General features: G+C 52.2%; 1 protein-coding gene across 2 annotated transcripts; it reads left to right on the top strand.

The window, feature by feature from the left end:
• The first annotated feature begins 627 nt into the window (after positions 1-627).
• On the top strand, positions 628-16,108 carry GNL2 (G protein nucleolar 2). Of its 2 annotated transcripts, XM_014607057.3 has the most exons (16): positions 628-767; positions 1,102-1,186; positions 3,370-3,464; positions 4,593-4,732; positions 7,448-7,632; positions 8,023-8,089; positions 9,260-9,418; positions 9,958-10,071; positions 11,045-11,173; positions 11,463-11,567; positions 12,080-12,238; positions 12,382-12,489; positions 13,395-13,810; positions 14,488-14,570; positions 15,023-15,132; positions 15,924-16,108. In XM_014607057.3, the coding sequence occupies exons 1-16, from the start codon at positions 704-706 to the stop codon at positions 16,071-16,073; spliced, it is 2,169 nt and encodes a 722-aa protein (XP_014462543.1). In that variant the 5' UTR covers positions 628-703; the 3' UTR covers positions 16,074-16,108. The 2 variants fall into 2 exon arrangements, 1 of the variants encoding a protein (XP_014462543.1); XR_009462900.1 differs by lacking the exons at positions 15,023-15,132; positions 15,924-16,108 and having other exon boundaries at positions 13,395-13,889; positions 14,488-14,571.
• The last annotated feature ends 1,534 nt before the right edge of the window (positions 16,109-17,642 follow it).

Here is a 17,642-nt window from a genome sequence, read left to right as displayed (position 1 = left end):
ACAGCACCGTGCGCACGTCTGGGCTCCGTGTGCGGAGGGACGTGGGGAGGCTGCAGAGAACTACGGAGGCTGGGAGCAGCCGCTGGAGACATCTGGGTGCGTTCGGCGCGCAGGGAAGGAGATGAGGGGCGGTGGTCCCGGTGCAGAAGCTGCCACGAAGAGGGGGAGCGGGTCCACCCCTGCTGCGGGGCACGACGGGTGGCTTCACGCGGCGCCATCGGCGCTCAGGGCCGACGTGGAGCAGTGAGGCGGTGGCCCGGGCTGCCCGGGGACCACGCGGGACGCGCGCCCGGCACGGCCTGGCCCCAGCGCCCTCCTGGCCCAGCTGCCCCAGGGCGGCCCGGTGTGCACCACAGGATGAGTCCTCTCCGTGATGTCACCAGCCGCACCTCAGGGCCTGTGCGTGATGTCACCCTGGCAATATCGTGACCCCGTATCAGGTTGGGTCGTGGTGATGTTGGTAGACCATTAGGAGGGCCAAGGGCCCTCAGGCTTGCACACACGTGTGTGGGGGGGGGGGGCTGGGAAGGTCAGTTGTCAAGGCAACCGCGGTGGCAACAGCACCCGGAAGCCCGCTGAGCGGCCGGAAGTACGCGCCCCTCGCGTGCCCTTTGGCACCGGAAGTGCTGCGGCGGGCACTTCCGGGTTGGCCTCAGCGCGTGGAGCCGCCGTTCCCGGGAGCAGCCCCCCACCCGGCCTGAACATGGTGAAGCCGCGCTACAAGGGCCGCGCCAGCCTCAACCCGTCCCGCGCCAGCACCAACCCCGGTACGGCCAGCGGCCCCGCGCCCGTCTCCCGGGGGTCTCCCGCCTCTGGGCTGTGCCACTGTTGGGGGGAGCGTTTCTTATCCCTGGACTGTGCCACTTGTTGGGGGGGGTGCTCTGCCCCTGGGCTGTACCACTGCTGTGGGGGGGGTGCTGTGCCACTATTGCGGGGGGGGGGGTGCTTTGACCCTGGGCTGTGCCGTTGCTGGGGGGGGGGGGGGTGCTTCGGGCTATACCATTGTTCCTGGGGGGGAGGTTGCCCCTGCCCCGGGCTGGACCATTGCTGTTCCCCGGGGCGGGGGGTGCCTGGCAGCGCTGACCCTCCGTCTCCCCGCAGACCGGGTGCAGGGCGCTGGCGGCACCAACATGCGGGACCGGGCGACCATCCGGCGCCTGAACATGTACCGGCAGAAGGAGCGCAGGTGAGATCTGTGGCCCCTGCTGGGCCCTGCCCACGCGCTGGGGCAGACGCAGCCCCGGGTGCTGCCGTGGGCCCGGGAGGGTCCCCGGCAGGGGCTATAGCAGGCGTGAGGGGTCCCCAGCCCGGGGGCGTGTGCGGGGCCTCCCCCGTGTGCCGCCCAGCCTCGCAGCATCCCCGGTGCCGCGAGCATGTGCAGCCTGTGCAGCCTGGACGAACCCTCGGCCCCTGGTGCCTGCCCTTCCTGGGGCCGGGGGGCGGCTGGGACACGCGCGGGCCCCGAGCGCTCCCCTTCCACCTCCTCGGGAGCCTCGTGTCGAGGGTCTCGCTTTGCCCCGCACCGCTTAGGTCCTGCGTGCCCGGTGGGCGTGCTCCCGGTTGTGGTGCCGCGGCGCGGGGCAGGGCTTCCTGCGTCTCCGCTTCGTGTTTATAAACCAAAGAAAGTTCCCACCGAACCTGCGATGATTTCCCTCCCCGCACACGTGCTGCTAACGCGTCACTCCAGCCAGCGTGTTCGCAGTGCCGTAGGTCTGATCTAGTCACGCGTATAATGTGGCCGGTGGGACGTGTTGACTCGGTTAGGTCCAGCCTCCTCTGCAGGGTGGAACCAAGGGGTGTTTGGTTTGCGGACGCAAGCCCCTTGCTGCGGGCGGGAGCCCGTAGCCTGTATTAGCCGCTCTGCTTTGGGGCTTTCCCTTCAGCTCTGCCCGCAGCAGGAGGCCGGAGGCACAAGACACGGACCTGTGAGTCTAAGGGAGAGAGCAGCTGATCTGATCTCGGTCGAGGGTCAGGAAAGCAGGGGTACGCTCCACGCCTTCATTTTTAACCGCAGCATAACCCACGTCGGGTGCCTGGAAGATGTCTGGAGGGCTGTCATTGCACGGGGCCCCTTTGGGTGTTAAGCGCTGCCTCCGTCTGTTCGAAGGGCTCTGCCTGCCACCCCACGAACACGTGCATCTGCCATGTTGGAGATGCCCTCGGCTTTCTCAGGATACTGGTTCAAATTAAGGATTTCAGAATTTGCCAGGTTTCGTTTTGTTTGGATGGAAGACGCTTGGGATTTTTACTTTTATTCAAACCACACTTTTCTTACGCCAAGTCTTAACTCAGAAAGGAATTGAGGGAGGAGCATAAAAGCCTAACATTCAAAACTTCTGGGCTGGTGGCTTGCTATTGATGCAGCTGATGGAAGTTTAATGTCAACTGCTGAGAAGGGACCATGGCATTTTCCTGGAAGATCTTATTTCTCACTCACTTGACTGTAATTTTAATTCTTTTTATAGTTGGACCAGGGAGAGAGTCCTTGTGAAGTTGGTCCTTTGAGCACCACTGCTGCAAGCTGTAATAAGCTTCATATGGTTTGTTGAAACCAGCTGTGGACGTCACCTGTCTGCTGCAGTGGTATTTCGGGAAGCTGGAATGCTGGTTTCCCTTTGGTCTGGAAGCCTTCCTTCCATTTGCCGCTCGAGAGGTGCCTTTATGTGCCCGTCAGCAGGTGTTGACTAGAAGCCACCGGGGGTTTTTTAATAACTTCTTTGTGAAAATGGACCAAGTCAAAAATGTGGAAACTCTTAGCGAGGTGTTTTTCAGAGGCCTCCCTCCCTCCCCTGCTTGGCACAGTCTGTGGAAAAGTGTTGGGCTCCAGTCAGTCGCATTCTTGTCTGCTGTGTGGGTGACTGGGATGCCCCCTCATCTCGCAGTGAGCCCAGGGGGTTTTATTGCTTCCAGTTGTGCACCTAGGGTGATCAGTTGATGGAGGAGGAAAGGCTGGCTGCAGACACACACGTCTTCGTGTTCATTCCTTGTGCCCAGATGCTGCCTCCATCCACATGTTTCTTGCAGTCAATGTGATTGCCTGAGGTCATGTCACTTGGGGTGAGGAGCTTTTTCTGTAGGCAAGGCAGGGCCATGCCTGGCTGTTATTTGGTGAGCCCTTATTCACGTAGTCACCCGGGCTTGCATGGGTGAGGTCTGCCAGCACACGCTAATTCCCCGTTGTTTCGGTGTCTGGTCTGGTGTCCGAACACGCAGCGTCGGCTCGTCTGAATGCAAGGCCCAGGTGAACATTGACTATCTAGTGCGTTGGAAAGGCTGAGCTGTGATCTTGTGAAATAAGATTCTCCCCCTTGCTAGGGGGTTGTGTGCTGCTCCGGGATACTTACACATGTTCTCATTTGTTGCACTTAGGAACAAGCGTGGCAAAGTGATCAAGCCTCTGCAGTACCAGTCTACAGTGGCACCGGGTACAGTGGCCAGAGTGGAGCCAAATATTAAATGGTTTGGTGAGTTCTTCTGTGTTCACCCCTCAACGAGGCTGCAGGGAAGGGGGCTTCGGGTGCTCCGAAGGGGGTGGTGCGCACAGTTCCTGTTCTGTGGGACGCAAGATGAGTTTGGCAAGGCTTCTTAGAGTGACTAGTGATGCTAGGGAGCCTCACTTGCAACTACTTAAGCAGGCCTAATTTTCAGAGAGTGAATACCCTGGGCTGTATGGGAGTACAGCCCCTTTAATTGTTCTTTTTACTGTGTTCTGATTTCTAATGGATACTTGGGGAAAAACTAGAGGAAGAAGCCAGTGGTAGGTGTTTAGGGCCCATTTTTTTTTAAAGCTGTTCATGTACCTAGTTGGATTTTTAGTGGTAACTGTGGGCCTATCGTAGCAGGGATGCAGCATTGTAGCTGTGATGGGCCTACTTTAGACATCTGGTCCTCAGGCCTCACGCTGCACTCTGGATGGCGCTGTGCCATTTTTCATGGTCTCCCTCGTACATGAGCAGTGTTCGCCCCAGGGGAATGTGGCTTTCTGCCTGCCGGCTGGGATTCCCTGATGTTCTGAGAACTGCCCCAGGCAACCTGACCAACTGAGAGAGCTCCTCTGTGGAAACCTCCGCAGGTCATGGCTCCACATATTTCTGGAGGGGGCACGTGCACTTGATTGAAGTGCAGAATATAAAAGCATAGTGGATTCCCATGGGCTCTGTTTCCAGGGTATTTCGTACCAGGCATCTCCTGAGGCGGGTGTGGGGGAGAATCTGGGTCCAGGTGTTGCTCAGCACTTCCTTGCAGTGGACCCTGCCAAAGCTGACATGATGGAGAGCTTGCCCTTCTTTCTGTCTTTAGCATCTGGGGTTTGATTTCAGGTCTCCCTTCCACTCTCAGTAACACAGCATGCTCTCGGTATGGGTTTGCCCAGGCTATACTGTTCCTAGGGTGGAGCTTTTGAAAAGCCTTCCTGAGCAATGGGAAGGAAAAGAGTGGGCATGTCACCATGTGTTGGCCTGGTGAAATCACCTTGCTTTGCCCCAGTTGTTGGTTCCAGGCAGAGCCCCCGTACAGCTGCTTGCTCAGACAGTGCATTGCTGATCAGTGACGCTGGTAAATATGGGAAATGCATTGCCTGCTTTTCCCTACAGGGAACACTCGTGTGATCAAGCAGTCGTCCCTTCAGAAGTTCCAAGAAGAAATGGAGACGGTTATGAAGGACCCGTATAGAGTGGTCATGAAGCAGAGCAAACTGCCCATGTCCCTTTTCCACGATCGAATTAGACCTCACGTGAGTATCGTTCCTTGCTCCAAACCAGAGGCCTGTCAAGGCTCCTGTTCAGAGCTTTGCTAGGTATATTTTGGGGTGGTTGCATTTTATCTATGCGGGTGGCCCTGCTGTTCCTTGATATGCATTGCTGGGTGTAGCGCATCCTAGAGTCTCTGCTCATCACCAGAGTGCATCACTGGCTTCTCTGCAGCGCAAGGACTGATGTAGCTTTTAGGCTGCAGGCACTGGTGGGACCCCAAAAAAGGGTCTGAGGCTCCCTTGCAGTTTTCTATCTTTGAGCTTAGGTCTTGCAAACTGAGCAGCATGTCACTTTGAGCAGAAAGTCTGCGGTACTGTAGAAAGCATCAGTGGCTGACTGTCCAGGCCACTTTTATGGTTGGCTTGGTGCTGAGCTGATGTCCTAGCCTGGGGACCGCGTGCAGTGCTGCTTAGACACTCTCTCTCAGGTGAGATTTGAAAGGAAGGTCCTCTGTATTTTTGGTAGCTAAAGATCTCCCAGCTTCCCTTTTGCAAAGATCTCTAGGAGAGTCCAGCTCCTGTGGCCTAATGAAATTCACTTCTGACCACGACGTTTTGCCATGATGAAAGCCCCCCCAGTCCAGTGATTGGGGGGTTTTTAGGGGCTGAACTCTAGGTGGTCACTTCTCTCTGGGAAGTCACTTGTTCCTGGCCCCAGGTGTGGAGGTGTAACTGCATAGCACTGCCATCTCCTGCCTGCATGGGATCAAGTCCTAACTGCTTGCCTGAAGGTGTGCCTGACCAGCCTGCTTTTCCAAAGTCCAGCTCTTTCTGGAGCTGTGCAGGGCTTACTGCCTAGCCGGCAGAGAGCGTGTGGGAGGCATGTGCCGGAAAAGTGCCCCCATCTGCATTAGGGCATCATACCTCTTCAGAGATGGCCGCCTGCTAGCCTTGCTCTTATATCTGAACTCGGGGACTGGTCTGAGGCATAGGGTGTGGACACGCATCTGCTTGGAGCCATTTCTAAAGGGGACCAGCCAGGACAGCAGCAACTGTTATGTTCTAGCGGTTACCTGTGGACAGACGAATAATGGCGATGTAGTGAAACCGCTCCAGTGTTATCCCTGGATGAAGCCGTGTTAAAAGCCGGAGCAGTTTTGCCACATCTGTGTTATTCCTTGTTTGCTCACCAGGAAGGTTTAGAACATAACAGCTGCTGCCCTTTTGCACCTGTTCCTCTTGAGACATTCCAAATGTATGAGCCCTCACCCATAGTAGCATAGTAGTAGGGTTGGAGTGCTGCTGTAGTTGTGATAGTCCAGGAAGTGTACAAGAGGCAAAGGTTTTTTGCGATCTCTTTAATGGACAATGATGTAGATAGGAGAGGTGACGGATACAACATGCCCTACTTTGGGCCTTTTCCCAGACATGAAAAGTTGATTCAATAAAAGGGATCACAGGAAGTGGACTATACTGCAGAGGAGCTCCTGGCAGCATCTGTGTCACACAGACGCTGCGTCTTGGTGCTTGGGGAAGAGATGCTGACCCAGACCCACAGACAGAAAGATTCTTGGCTCTGCCTCTACCTGGAACAAAATAAGCGTGCTCATTGCCTAGTGACAGACTGAGATGGCTTTAGGAGATGGCCTCCTCAGTCTTCTTTGAGGCGCTCAGTGAGAGTGACTGACCCGGGGCTTACAGCAAGCTGCTGATGAAAGTTTTTGCTTGTACAAGCACTTCGTAGTCATCAGTGTTGCTGTTCTGGGAACTCAGCTGGCTTTGCTAGGAGTGTGTAACTCCATTTGAATGTTTCCAGAAACACTTATGTTGCATATGACCATAAAGAAACAAGTGTACTTGCTCTTGTGGCCTGGGAGGTCTGTATTTGTTAGGCTGAATCTCTTTTGGCAGGAAAATTGCCTTAAAGCATTTTAAGATAAGTTACCATTGTGGTCCTATCCTAGCATTTAGCCACCATACATACACCTTGGTGCTTCTGATGACACTAGTGACAAACTGGTGCTGGTTTCTTGAGGATGCTAGCCTTGCCCTGCTAACATCCTCTTGCGTGATAAACCCTGACTCAAATATGTGCTTTTATCCTGAGTCAAAAATTCCTGGCCATATAATCCTATTCTCCAGCACATCGAGTTTTAGTTAGCATCAGGTTTCTTTTATCGCATCTACACTGTTCTTTTGGACACGTGTTAGATGTTTTCATATGAAGACTTTCCATGTGCGTCTAATAAAAATGTTACCTAAATTAAGGAAAATGTTGTTTGAAGCTAAAAAGCACATTACAATGTTAGTGATTCTTTTTAGCCGTGGAATAGATGCCCTTCCAAGAAAATATTAGCATTTGCAGCTAGTCTTAAAATATACCCTGTTGAGTATAATTATCTTTGACAAAAATCTGCGAATTTGGCAAGATCCATGCCCTTGTTTGAAAAACAAGGGAATAATAAATGATAAGAGTTAATGTTCATCGTTGTGGCCGTAACGATATCTGGCTAAGTCTGATAAAAGAAAGGAAGTGCCATTTGTTAGGCAAGTACAACACCGTGTGTGTTTGCTTTGCCTTTTATCAGACAAACACTTTTGTGTTTCTCGAAGGAACGTAAGAAACCTCATGACTTGTCAGGAAGTTGCATACAGTTCTTGTTGCAAGGAACCAGCCCTGACCTCGCGTGCCGTATGTGTGGAGGCATGGGGATGGTACATGTTTTGTTCTCTTTCTCCCAACCTGTCCACCTACAGAATTCCAAAGTGCACATCCTTGACACAGAAACTTTTGAAACGACGTTTGGCCCCAAATCGCTGAGGAAGAAACCAAACCTCTGTGCAAGTGATGTGCAGTCTCTGCTGGAGACTGCTGAGGCCTCTGCTGGGACCTACATCCAGGGCAAGGACCGAGACCTGGTGACAGAAGACACTGGAGTGAGGTAAAAGCTGAAGCAGGTTAACATTTACATTTTTGAAAAGCAGTGCATGCTGTAGTTCACCCTTTAAGCAATGCAGCATGCTACTAATTCTGCCCGTTTGGGCACTGTATAGACACCGGGAACAAAAGGAGTGAGACGAGTTGCACAGAGCGCAGTATGAGACTTGGATTTTGAATGCTGGCTCATCTTTGCCTGCATATTCGGTCTAGGGGTTGCTTTCATGTTCTGTGGAGGATGGACACCGTCGCTGGATAACAGTAGCTGGGGCACAAGCACATACCATGGTGCATCTTGTCTGTCATTTTGGCCTCTGCTCCTGTGCCTGCAGAGGGCTTCAGAGAATGTGGCATCCTGGCATTTCCTCTGCTGATGTCTTTGATCTGCTTCTAGGGATGAAGCCAAAGAGGAGATCTACAAGAAGGGCCAGTCCAAAAGAATCTGGGGAGAGCTCTACAAGGTAAGCGGTGTTCCTTACGGAGTGCAAAGGAGGTGCGCATGCAGCTTCCAAGGATTGCGTTCCCTCTCACTTGGAGGATGCAGCGCAGAAGCCTTGCACAGATGGGTGGGCCCACAGAGCAGCAAAGCTTTGTGTGGTCAGCCCCAGCCTGTAAAGAAAACCAGCCTCCAGTGCCCTGGCACTTCCACAGTCCAAGCTGGCTGGGGCCATCTAACAGGTGGCGCCTCCCTGGGAAGCACGTAGGCCAGGTTTAAAGCTTGCCTGCCTCCTCCTGTGTCAGCCTGTTTCAAGAGTCTGACTCGAAATGGTGGGTGTGGTGCCACCATGCGCCTGGACCATGGAAGAAGAAGAGCAGGAAAAAAATAGAGACCCTCCCTCTCCCAAGAATGGCACTGGCGGACCCGGACTCTTGATCTCCAGTCCCAGAGAGAGGCCTCTAGGCTAACAAGAAGCTGCTTATCTGCTTCTTGGCCCAAATTTCTGAGTGCAGCTTATGGCTCCTCTCTGCTTACTGTCCTCAGCATTCCTGGGTCTTTAAAGCAAACTCGGTTCTGAACTGCCTTCCAAAAATGAGTGCCCAAAAGGCAAGAAATAGCTGTGAAACACTCACTTTGCCCAAATTGAGCCATTGAAGACTGCTCCCTGCTGTAGACGCCCACTGGACTGATGGCAGGTTTTCACTTGTGCACACATTACTGAAGGTCTAGGGAATACCTTCACTCTGTGATTCTCTGTAAAATGGCTGTGACTTGCTGTGGAAAGGGCACTTCCCAACTGGACAGGGGGTGGTGTGGGAAAAGTGATGTCTTGAAGGAACATGATCAGGCAGGAGAGACTGAAAATATAGGTCCAAAGTTTTGCAAATACAAAATGAATTTGGATAATTTAATTGGAAAGCATGCTGTGGAAAATCCCTGATTGTGTTAAATGGAAGCTTCCTTTCTCTGCAGTGTTTGTGTATGGGAGCGTCGTCAAAGTTTGTCTGCTGTCATTTTGCTGTCCAGGCTGGTTCAGTGGAAAAGTTAAATGCCTGTGGTGTTAGTCTGAGTTTGACTAATCTTAGAGACTGCTTGGATTCCTGGTGGGAAAGGCTTGCAGCTTGAGCATGTCTCTTCAAAAGCTATTTTGCTTTCTGCCTGAAGGCACAACCATCTCTCTGTGGATTTTCAGGTGATCGATTCGTCAGATGTGGTTGTGCAAGTCCTTGATGCCAGAGATCCCTTGGGGACCCGCTCTCCGCACGTAGAATCTTACCTTAAAAAGGAGAAGCCCTGGAAACACCTCATTTTTGTCTTGAACAAATGTGACCTTGTCCCCACTTGGGCCACCGTAAGTACAGCCCTGGGGCAGTTCTTTTTGTCGCCTCTACGTTAGTGCAGTGCCAGTGCCCATGCTGCTGGCAGAGGGCAAAGTGTAATTGGGTCAGCGGGACCTCCTCCCCTGACAGCTTGCCACTGAAGTAGCAGCTCGATGGGAAACGTGGCCAAGATTGGCTCAGTGGAGCAGCAGTTGCCAGCCACAAGTTCTGCTTCCTCTGGCTGGATCTCGAAGTTCAGCTGCCGTCTCTGGTGTGCTAAATGTTAGTCCTCTTCAGTTGCACATCTGCCACAGCTGGTCTGTTTTATGTCGTTAAGCTAATTTGGGTTTAGCTGCCATGAGAGCATTTTTGGAAAATTGTTCATCTCCTCAAACAATAGACAGAGCTTTAATTGTTCGAAGCACTTCATTAGCACTTTCTTTAGACAGTTGGGTTTGAAACCCAGTCCCTTGCAGCAAGCCAAGAAGCTGTGTTCTGCTGTAAATAGGCGTGCTGTGTGGCTGGGGTCTGCTGCATAGACGCCTCGCTCAGCAGTGGGCTTCTTCTGCAGAAACGCTGGGTTGCTGTCCTGTCCCAGGAGTATCCGACGCTCGCCTTCCACGCCAGCCTCACGAACTCCTTTGGCAAAGGAGACTTCATACAGCTCTTGAGACAGTTTGGAAAGGTACTGCACACACATGGGGGGGAGGTTTTGCCTTAAGTCTCTATCCCAAAGCCAGGCATCTCTCTTTGTTCCTAGTTGGTGCCAAGTCAGTGGTTGACTGGCTATGAAAAGCCCCTGTCGCTGGGAGTGATTGGAAAGGGATCCCTTCTGTCAGGAGCTGTGGACACGTGTACCAAGCTCCGCGCAGGTGCACAAAGCCGTTTTGTGATGGGTGTCATCTGTTCTACGTCCCTCCTGTCTGAGGCTGTTGATTCTCTCTGGCCTCCCATTCCCGGTATCGGTAACACTTGAACGCATGGAAGGGAGGAATGCGCAGCCCAGGAGTTCGTGCCCTGAAGATTGGCAGTGTCCCCTTGTCATACCCTTTGCGGAAGACTCTTTGTTTTTCCAAGAGAGACCTATCAAATCAAGGCAGACAAGGTTCTTTGGGTAAATCCGATATCTTTTATTAGACCAACTTGGATAAATATTTGAGTTAGTCTAATAAAAGATATCGGATTTACCCAAAGGAACTTGCCTGCCTATATCCTTAGACCAACACGGCTACAACGTTACACCCCTATCAAATCGAGGGCACTTTCCCTTTTGTCTTGGGTAGATGACAGACTTTTTTCCTCTTCAGGCAACATCTGTGTCTTTATCTTGCCCACGAAATCTGTGCGTATTTCCTGGGTTTCTCAAACCAAATGCTTTTTAATTTAAAGCATCCACAAGTAATGTCACAATAACTGAATATCCAAGTGACTCACTTCTGCCTCAAACAAAGGCAAAAGCAAGACTTTCCAACGTGGATAATTCATTGAAGGCCTGTTGCTGCATACTTGGGCTTCTCTTGTTCAAGAGAACTATCTCTTACCATCTGACCTACTTTAGACATGCATTTGCTTTGCGTTACAAAGAAGAGACGAAAAGTTCCAAACTTTAATAGCTTCTTTCTACCCAGCAATTATAATGGTGTGTCATTTCTGAACAGTTGCACACGGACAAGAAGCAGATCAGCGTGGGCTTCATTGGCTATCCAAACGTTGGCAAGAGCTCGGTGATTAATACGTTACGGTCTAAGAAGGTCTGCAACGTGGCCCCCATCGCAGGTGAAACAAAGGTAGGTCTGCCTGGTTGCAGTGTAATCCTGGGAGTGAGCCACGGGAGCTGGGTTCATTCAGAACCATGCCGTGAGGTCCATGCCTGGCCCAAAGAGCCTGGATTGAGGAGGCTTTTTTTCAGGGATGATTTAAAAAAAACCAAAACGTCCCAAAGCAGTATGGCTAGGAGCAGTGATGTGGTGCTAGCCAAGGGAATGCCAAGAGCTGTTCTCGTGGGTCCCCATCAGCTGTATCCACCTTGGAAAAGCCGTGGGGGAAGGTGACCCAGGAGGGGCTGGTCTCTTTCAGGTGTGGCAGTACATCACCTTGATGCGGCGGATATTTCTCATCGACTGCCCTGGCGTGGTTTATCCGTCGGGAGACACGGAAACTGACATCGTGCTGAAGGGAGTGGTGAGTGCCCACCGAGCGGAGCATGCTGGGAGCTGGGTTGTGCAAGCTCCAGGAGGCTTTCTAATACTGATGCCCATCCTCTCCCTCTGCCATCCCCCAATCCTGCAAAGACGACTAGGGTCTGTACCCTTGGCAGGGTCTGTCAGTGTGCTGGTCCAGCCTTGGGGCAGTTGGGATGTACAGAAGTCTGAGCTGTCTGCAAACATGCGTTCGCTCAGCGTGAGGATGGAGAAGGAAGGATCACACATGGAAAGCAGAAGTGTCTGGCGGGGAGTAGGGAATGCAGCCCCTTCCTTAGACTCCCTGGAGCTTTCGGATGCTGGAACATCTGCTCTCTTCCTCGGCAAAGTGCTGCCTTCCCCTCTTAAAGCCAAGCTAAAAGAGTTACCAGAGGAAGGAGCAGCAAGAGGGGTTGAGTTTGGGACTAGGTCACAGCTGTTCTTGTCCCTCGGCATGAGGATCTACAGGGATGTTTCCGGGCACTAACACTTTTTTACCGTTCGCTTTTTTAGGTCCAAGTTGAAAAAATCAAGAGCCCTGAAGACCACATTAGTGCAGTGCTTGAAAGAGCCAAGCCAGAATATATCCGCAAGACCTACAAGATTGACTCCTGGAAGGACACTGAGGATTTCCTTGAGAAGCTAGCCTTTAGGACTGGGAAGCTGTTAAAAGTGAGCCAGGCCGTCCAGCCCTCCCTCGGCACTCCCAGGGCTCTGTGTGCCCGCGGGTGGGAAGGCAAATCTGCCTGCTGTCTGTGGGGAATTTGAGAGGTCTGCCTCAGCAGAGACCCCCAATCGCTGCTGTGTCGTTGCAGGGTGGAGAGCCAGACATGCCAACTGTGAGCAAGATGGTCCTCAATGACTGGCAGAGGGGCCGCATACCTTTCTTTGTGAAACCACCCAATGCGGAGCCGGGCCCGCAGGTGAGACCAGCACCTTGCTGCTTTCCCTTGTCACATTGTTCTCTAGCAGCCCTGCGCTGCTCACTGCTGCTGGCAGACCAGTGCTCCAGGCAGCCTCTGCCAGCATACATCTGCCTCACTCTTGTCCTGGTGCCTCAGGCGACTGTCACTTGAGTTCAGTGAGGTAGAGGACAGGTGTGCAGCCAGAGCCCAGCTGTACCCCCTCTGACTGACAGGTGTTTTCTGAGCTGCTCCTTATTGCCAGCCCTTCAGGAGCTTCTGTCATAGTATGTCACAGCTGCATGTGCTGTGCTTTGATCTGGGTGGCAAACAAATTTGCTTCTCCAGAGAGGCAGGCACGTTGCTATCAAGAGACTCGGCTGCACAGCAGTGACATGCTCCCGTCTTTTTAGCCTGTTAGGTCTCGTTCCTTGTGGCTTGAGGTGCAGCTCAGGAAGTGGAGTGTGAATCGCCTGCTTTGCTAATTCTGACATTGCATTAAGATCACACTCGTATTGCTGCACATTTGCAGGTGCTGGACAAACCCCGCAGAGATTGTGTGTGTGTGTGTGGTTCCTGTTACTCCTCATAGGGAAACCCCTGGGGTGTGTGTGCCCTGCTGGTGCCGCCAGCTTTTCTAAGATGTGCAGGTAAATGCGAATTGCTGCATTAGCTGAAGACTAGAGTGTGTCCCGCCTGCACGAAGCGGTGACTGCAGGTGCTAAGCAGTTCTGAGGCAGCCTCCTGCTCCTCTCCCTCTGTGTCTCTGGAGACGACAACAGCTGTAACACAAGTCCAGTGACTGATTCTGGACAAACCGTGGGTCCCCTGATGTGTGCGTGCCTCAAGCGGGGAGCTGCCATGGCCTTGCCTGGAGGTGAGGGGGCTGTGGTGTAAGCCTCTCCTTTTCTTTCTTTTGCTTCTAGCCTCCTACATCTTTGGAAGGAGCTGAAGCAGCGAGTCAAGCTGACGAGGGAGAGGAGAGCGCTGCACCCGCAGCACTGGATGTGGAGTCGGCAGAGGGAGGGGAGAGCAGCACGAACACAAAGATGAAGCAGCTCGTGTCGCAGGTCCGGCAAAACTTTGGGAAGATCAACGTGGCCCCACAGTTCTCCAGAGAAGACCTGGTCCCTGTTGATATGTCGGACATCGATGAGACAGACTGCGATTCTTCTGTGGAGGGGGAGGAGGAGAAGCCCCAGGACTTGGCTGAGGAGTCGAACTCCCCCCAAGAAAGTGCCGGGGGCAGCTCCAAGGCTGTTGTTAAGGCTTTAGAGGAGAAGATTGCGAAATACAAAAAATTTCTGGACAAAGCCAAAGCCAAGCGGTTCTCAGCAATAAGGTACTGGATTCTGCTCACTTGAGAGTAAGGAGCTGCGCAGGGGAAAAGACCAGTTCTGCTGCCTCCTTCTGTGATTCAGGTTGGCTTCCATTGCCGGGCCAGAACACCCTTAGCGATTGAATGACCTGCTCTCACAAATGCACTCACAGTGGAGTTTCAAATGAGCCTCTTAGAAACCTCTGATATTCAGACCCGTCTGGGAGTCTGCTCCTTGGACGTTGTGAGTTCTCATTCTGTAACTGGCCTCAGTAGTAACCCTGACTCCTGAATGAGCTCTTCCTGGATCTGCAGGAAACCAATAGTCCCAGCCTGTTGTCACCAGGGTTTGCCTGCGTCCGAGTTCTGGCAGCGGGTAGCACAGGCCCGGTGTTGGCATGGCTGGCTCTAGGCACATGCCCCCCAGGTCTGTACAGGGTGGGGATGAGGTGTGATTGTACATTTCTGTGCCATGAAGGCAGAATTTGATCTCAGGTTTCCTTGATGCTCACGGCATTGCTGGTGTGTTTGATGCTAGGCTCTGGGGGAGTTAGCAGTTGTCAGAGCTCTTGCTGGTTTTTGTGCTGCATCCTGCTTGCTGCTGCTGAGCAGGTGAAGCGTGTGGGGAAGAGGTGCTGTGGTACCGGGAACGGTCTCACGGTCCCGCAACACTCCCTCACTGCCTGTGTTGTTCCTTGTAGAATCCCCAAAGGACTGAGCGAGCAAGTATTTGCGAAATCCGGGCAGAAGTCTGAGGAATCCAAAGAAGAAGTACGAGACGGAGGTAATGCACGGAGCAAGCAGAGAAGCTGTTTTTAGTCTCTGAGGTCAATTTCTTCTTCCCCTAAAAGCTACCTAAAGCCTTCTGGTGAGCTAATCCGACTCCGAGGCTGCCTTAGGAGCTGCTTCAGAGCTGCTAGTGGTTTGTCCAGAGTGTAAAGTGTTGTCCCCTGTGGCCATTCAAGTAAGGGCAAAGTCACAGCGTGAGCCTTGGGGTGGTCCAGGCTAGAGAGGAGTTGTGGCCACTTGGCACTCATAGGACTTGACGCTAGACCAGGCCAAGCAGCCCCTCTGGTATTCAAAGTTTTCTGCCCTTGCTGCTCACCTGCCACCTCTGGGGAGTATCATCTGAAAATAGCGCCATGCTCCTGGGTTTCCAGGTGATGCTTTCCCCTCCAAAGCCAGCAAGCAGGCTGGATCTGGAGGGCGTCTGACTGTCAAATGTGCTGCTTGCAGGGTGCACGAAAAAGGGGAAGAAAAGGAAAGTACAAGAGGAGGAGGAGGAGGAAGAGGACTCCTCCACCCGCCAGGCTAAAAAGCCTTGCAAGAAGCTAACATCCAAAGAAGTAAGTGACTTCTAATCCCGCCACAGGGGGTGGGAGAAAACCTGGCTGCCTTTTGCTTTAGATCCCCCACTGAGAAGCTTTGGGAAGGGCTGAAGGGTAGGTGCAAGGGGCAGAGCACCTCTGGGTACGTGGAGACAGCATCATCCATCCCCCCTGGCTGAAAGGGGAAGATGACCCCAGCAGTAGTGATAGGCTCCAAGGGGACTGCTAACAATATATGTAAGGAGCTTGCAGACCTCTGTGGGAGGGAGAGGCTTGAAGGGATGGTTCTGCTTGTAACCGGGGAAAGAATTTGGTAGTAACTAAAGAGGAGTCAGTGGATGCGCGGACTTCCCCCAGTGTGCACTTCCGCTGCTTTTCTCTTGGTGCCGGAGTCCAGCCGAAAGGATCCTTCTGGACTAATCCAGATATTTAACCAAGTCCCTTCAGACCCATCCTTGTCAACTGGGCGTGTGGAACAGGGGGCAGATGATCTGGGATCCATTCCTGCTGCCGACTGGGTGTGTGAAGGTGCACTGGTCTGCTGGGTCCTTGGGCCCCATTTCCCTTCTGCGAAAGGGAGTGGTAAAACTCACCCACCTTTGCAATGCATTGTAAGATCTCTACAAGACAAAACGATGTAAAAGCTAAATTTGTTTATGCCATTAAAGCTTAGCATGAAGTTATTTGGGGTCCTTTGCTTCAGAACAGTATGAAGTAAATGAACTAGGTCCCAGCTGTTTGGAGTTTCTCAAGTCCACTCTGTGGAAAGGGGGTTGGCTTCACTAATGGCTACTTTTGCCTCTTTGCAGAGGAGAAGAGCGGAGAGACAGCAGCGCTCCAAAAAAGTTGGGGTCCGATACTACGAGTCTCACAATGTGAAAAATAAGAACCGGAACAAGAAGATGAGAAACTTGGAGGGACAGAGAGCAAAGCACAAGAAACCCAAACACAAGCAGTAACAGCTGGTGCCTTGATTAAATGTTACCCAAACCTGTTCCTGTAGCACGCGGGTTTTTTTCTTGCTGTACAGCTGTAGTCTAGCATGAAAGCTCAGGTACACACCTCCAGAGCCTGTTTGGAGAATGAGTCAGTAGAGAGTGGGGGAAAACAGCTTCCTGTGTACGCAGCAGCCTAAACTGTTGGGAGTGAGGAGTGAGGGTTGATTAGGAAAAACTTTCTAAGCTATTTGCGCTACCAGGGTAGTGAAGTAATGAAACGTGGCGCCTGGAGACGCTGGGGGATCTTCTTCATTAAAAGCTTTAAGAACAGGTTAAACCCTCCGTGGCGTGCAATTCAGGTAGGCTGGTTCCTTTTTCAGTGCAGAGGTAAGTGAGCTCTTTGAGGGAGGGCCCTTCCAGTCTCGTCTTTTTTTTTAGATTTGATGACTTCATGCTATAGCTTAAGTCTTTCCATCGCTCTTTAGTTAGCCACATGTTCAGGATACATAATTGTCTCAAACCTCATTAATCATGGCTTGCTTTCCTGGCCATTTTTCTGGATTGTGAAAGGAGCACACGGTTGGACACTGCCCAAACATTTCTTTGGAAGAGATCTAGGAGCGGGGGGGAGGAGTACTGTAAGGGGAGACCTACTGTAGGCTGGGCATTCATCGTGCTCCCAGGCTACAGCCTCTCTTGTCAAATTCATCTTTAAAAAAAAAGGCAGACAAGGGGCAGGACAGACGTGCTTAGGGTGTAGTTGTTCTGCCAAAAACTGTTTTGTTCATGCCTTCAACTGTTGCAGTGAGCAGAGGCTTCATTAAAAATGGACGTGGCATATAGTTTAGATGGGAGATGAAACAGTCACCTTGGCCTGGGAAGTTTCCTTGCCAGGAGCTCCCATTACTGCGAAAAGCAAAAGCATGTGTCTGCTGCTGAGGACACTTGGCAACACTTGATTCTTGAATGGTACGTGCCTTCCGGTGTGTTGGAAGCTGTCTGATGCGTGGGCGCTGGTGTTAACTCAAAGTAATCTCGTCTTAATTTCCCTGTTGATTTCAACCTAAGAGCAAGCAGGCAACCTGCAAAGCTCTTACGTCTTCAAGGTGAAAAATGTGACTGGTTGAGAAGAGACTCTTCTGGAAAGCTGGCCCCAAAACGAACATTAACCTTGGTGAGACTCCTGCTCTCCGGAGCTTTCCCAAGTGATGGGCTGAGACGCCCCCAGCTGCATTTTGTTCCTGTGTATGCTGTTAGGTTTTGTTGCGATGAATAGGCCTGGGAACATGGAGACACTGATGATCCTGAAGGGACGAAACACCTCCTCAAGTCCCTCTGCAGTGCACGTGTTGTCTGCGACTTGCTGGAAACGTTAGTGAACCAGGCTCAGCACCGCCAGTGTGGCAGGAGCTTTGAACTCCAGAGCATTTCTGCCAAAGATGGGAGCCTGGGAAGCATTAGGGCTTAGAGATGAACTGAGCAAGGAAAAACTGAGGCAAGCGATCAGGAAGTACTGTTTTATAAGGTCAGTAACGACTTGTTAGTCCCCTAAGGAGCTTTCCATCTCCAAGTTGGACTTGTGCCACTATT

The sequence above is a fragment of the Alligator mississippiensis genome, chromosome 6, assembly GCF_030867095.1.
Source record: "Alligator mississippiensis isolate rAllMis1 chromosome 6, rAllMis1, whole genome shotgun sequence".
Taxonomy (NCBI): Eukaryota; Metazoa; Chordata; order Crocodylia; family Alligatoridae; genus Alligator; species Alligator mississippiensis.
Note: the sequence above shows the minus strand (reverse complement) of the source record. Positions and strands in the feature narration are given on the sequence as shown.

Coding starts and splice junctions, on each gene's coding strand:
- GNL2 (XM_014607057.3), top strand. CDS start 704: ATGGTGAAGCCGCGCTACAAGGGCCGCGCCAGCCTCAACCCGTCCCGC. Junction 1,187..3,369: donor TACCGGCAGAAGGAGCGCAG/GTGAGATCTGTG, acceptor TGTTGCACTTAG/GAACAAGCGTGGCAAAGTGA. Junction 14,571..15,022: donor AGAAGAAGTACGAGACGGAG/GTAATGCACGGA, acceptor TGCTGCTTGCAG/GGTGCACGAAAAAGGGGAAG.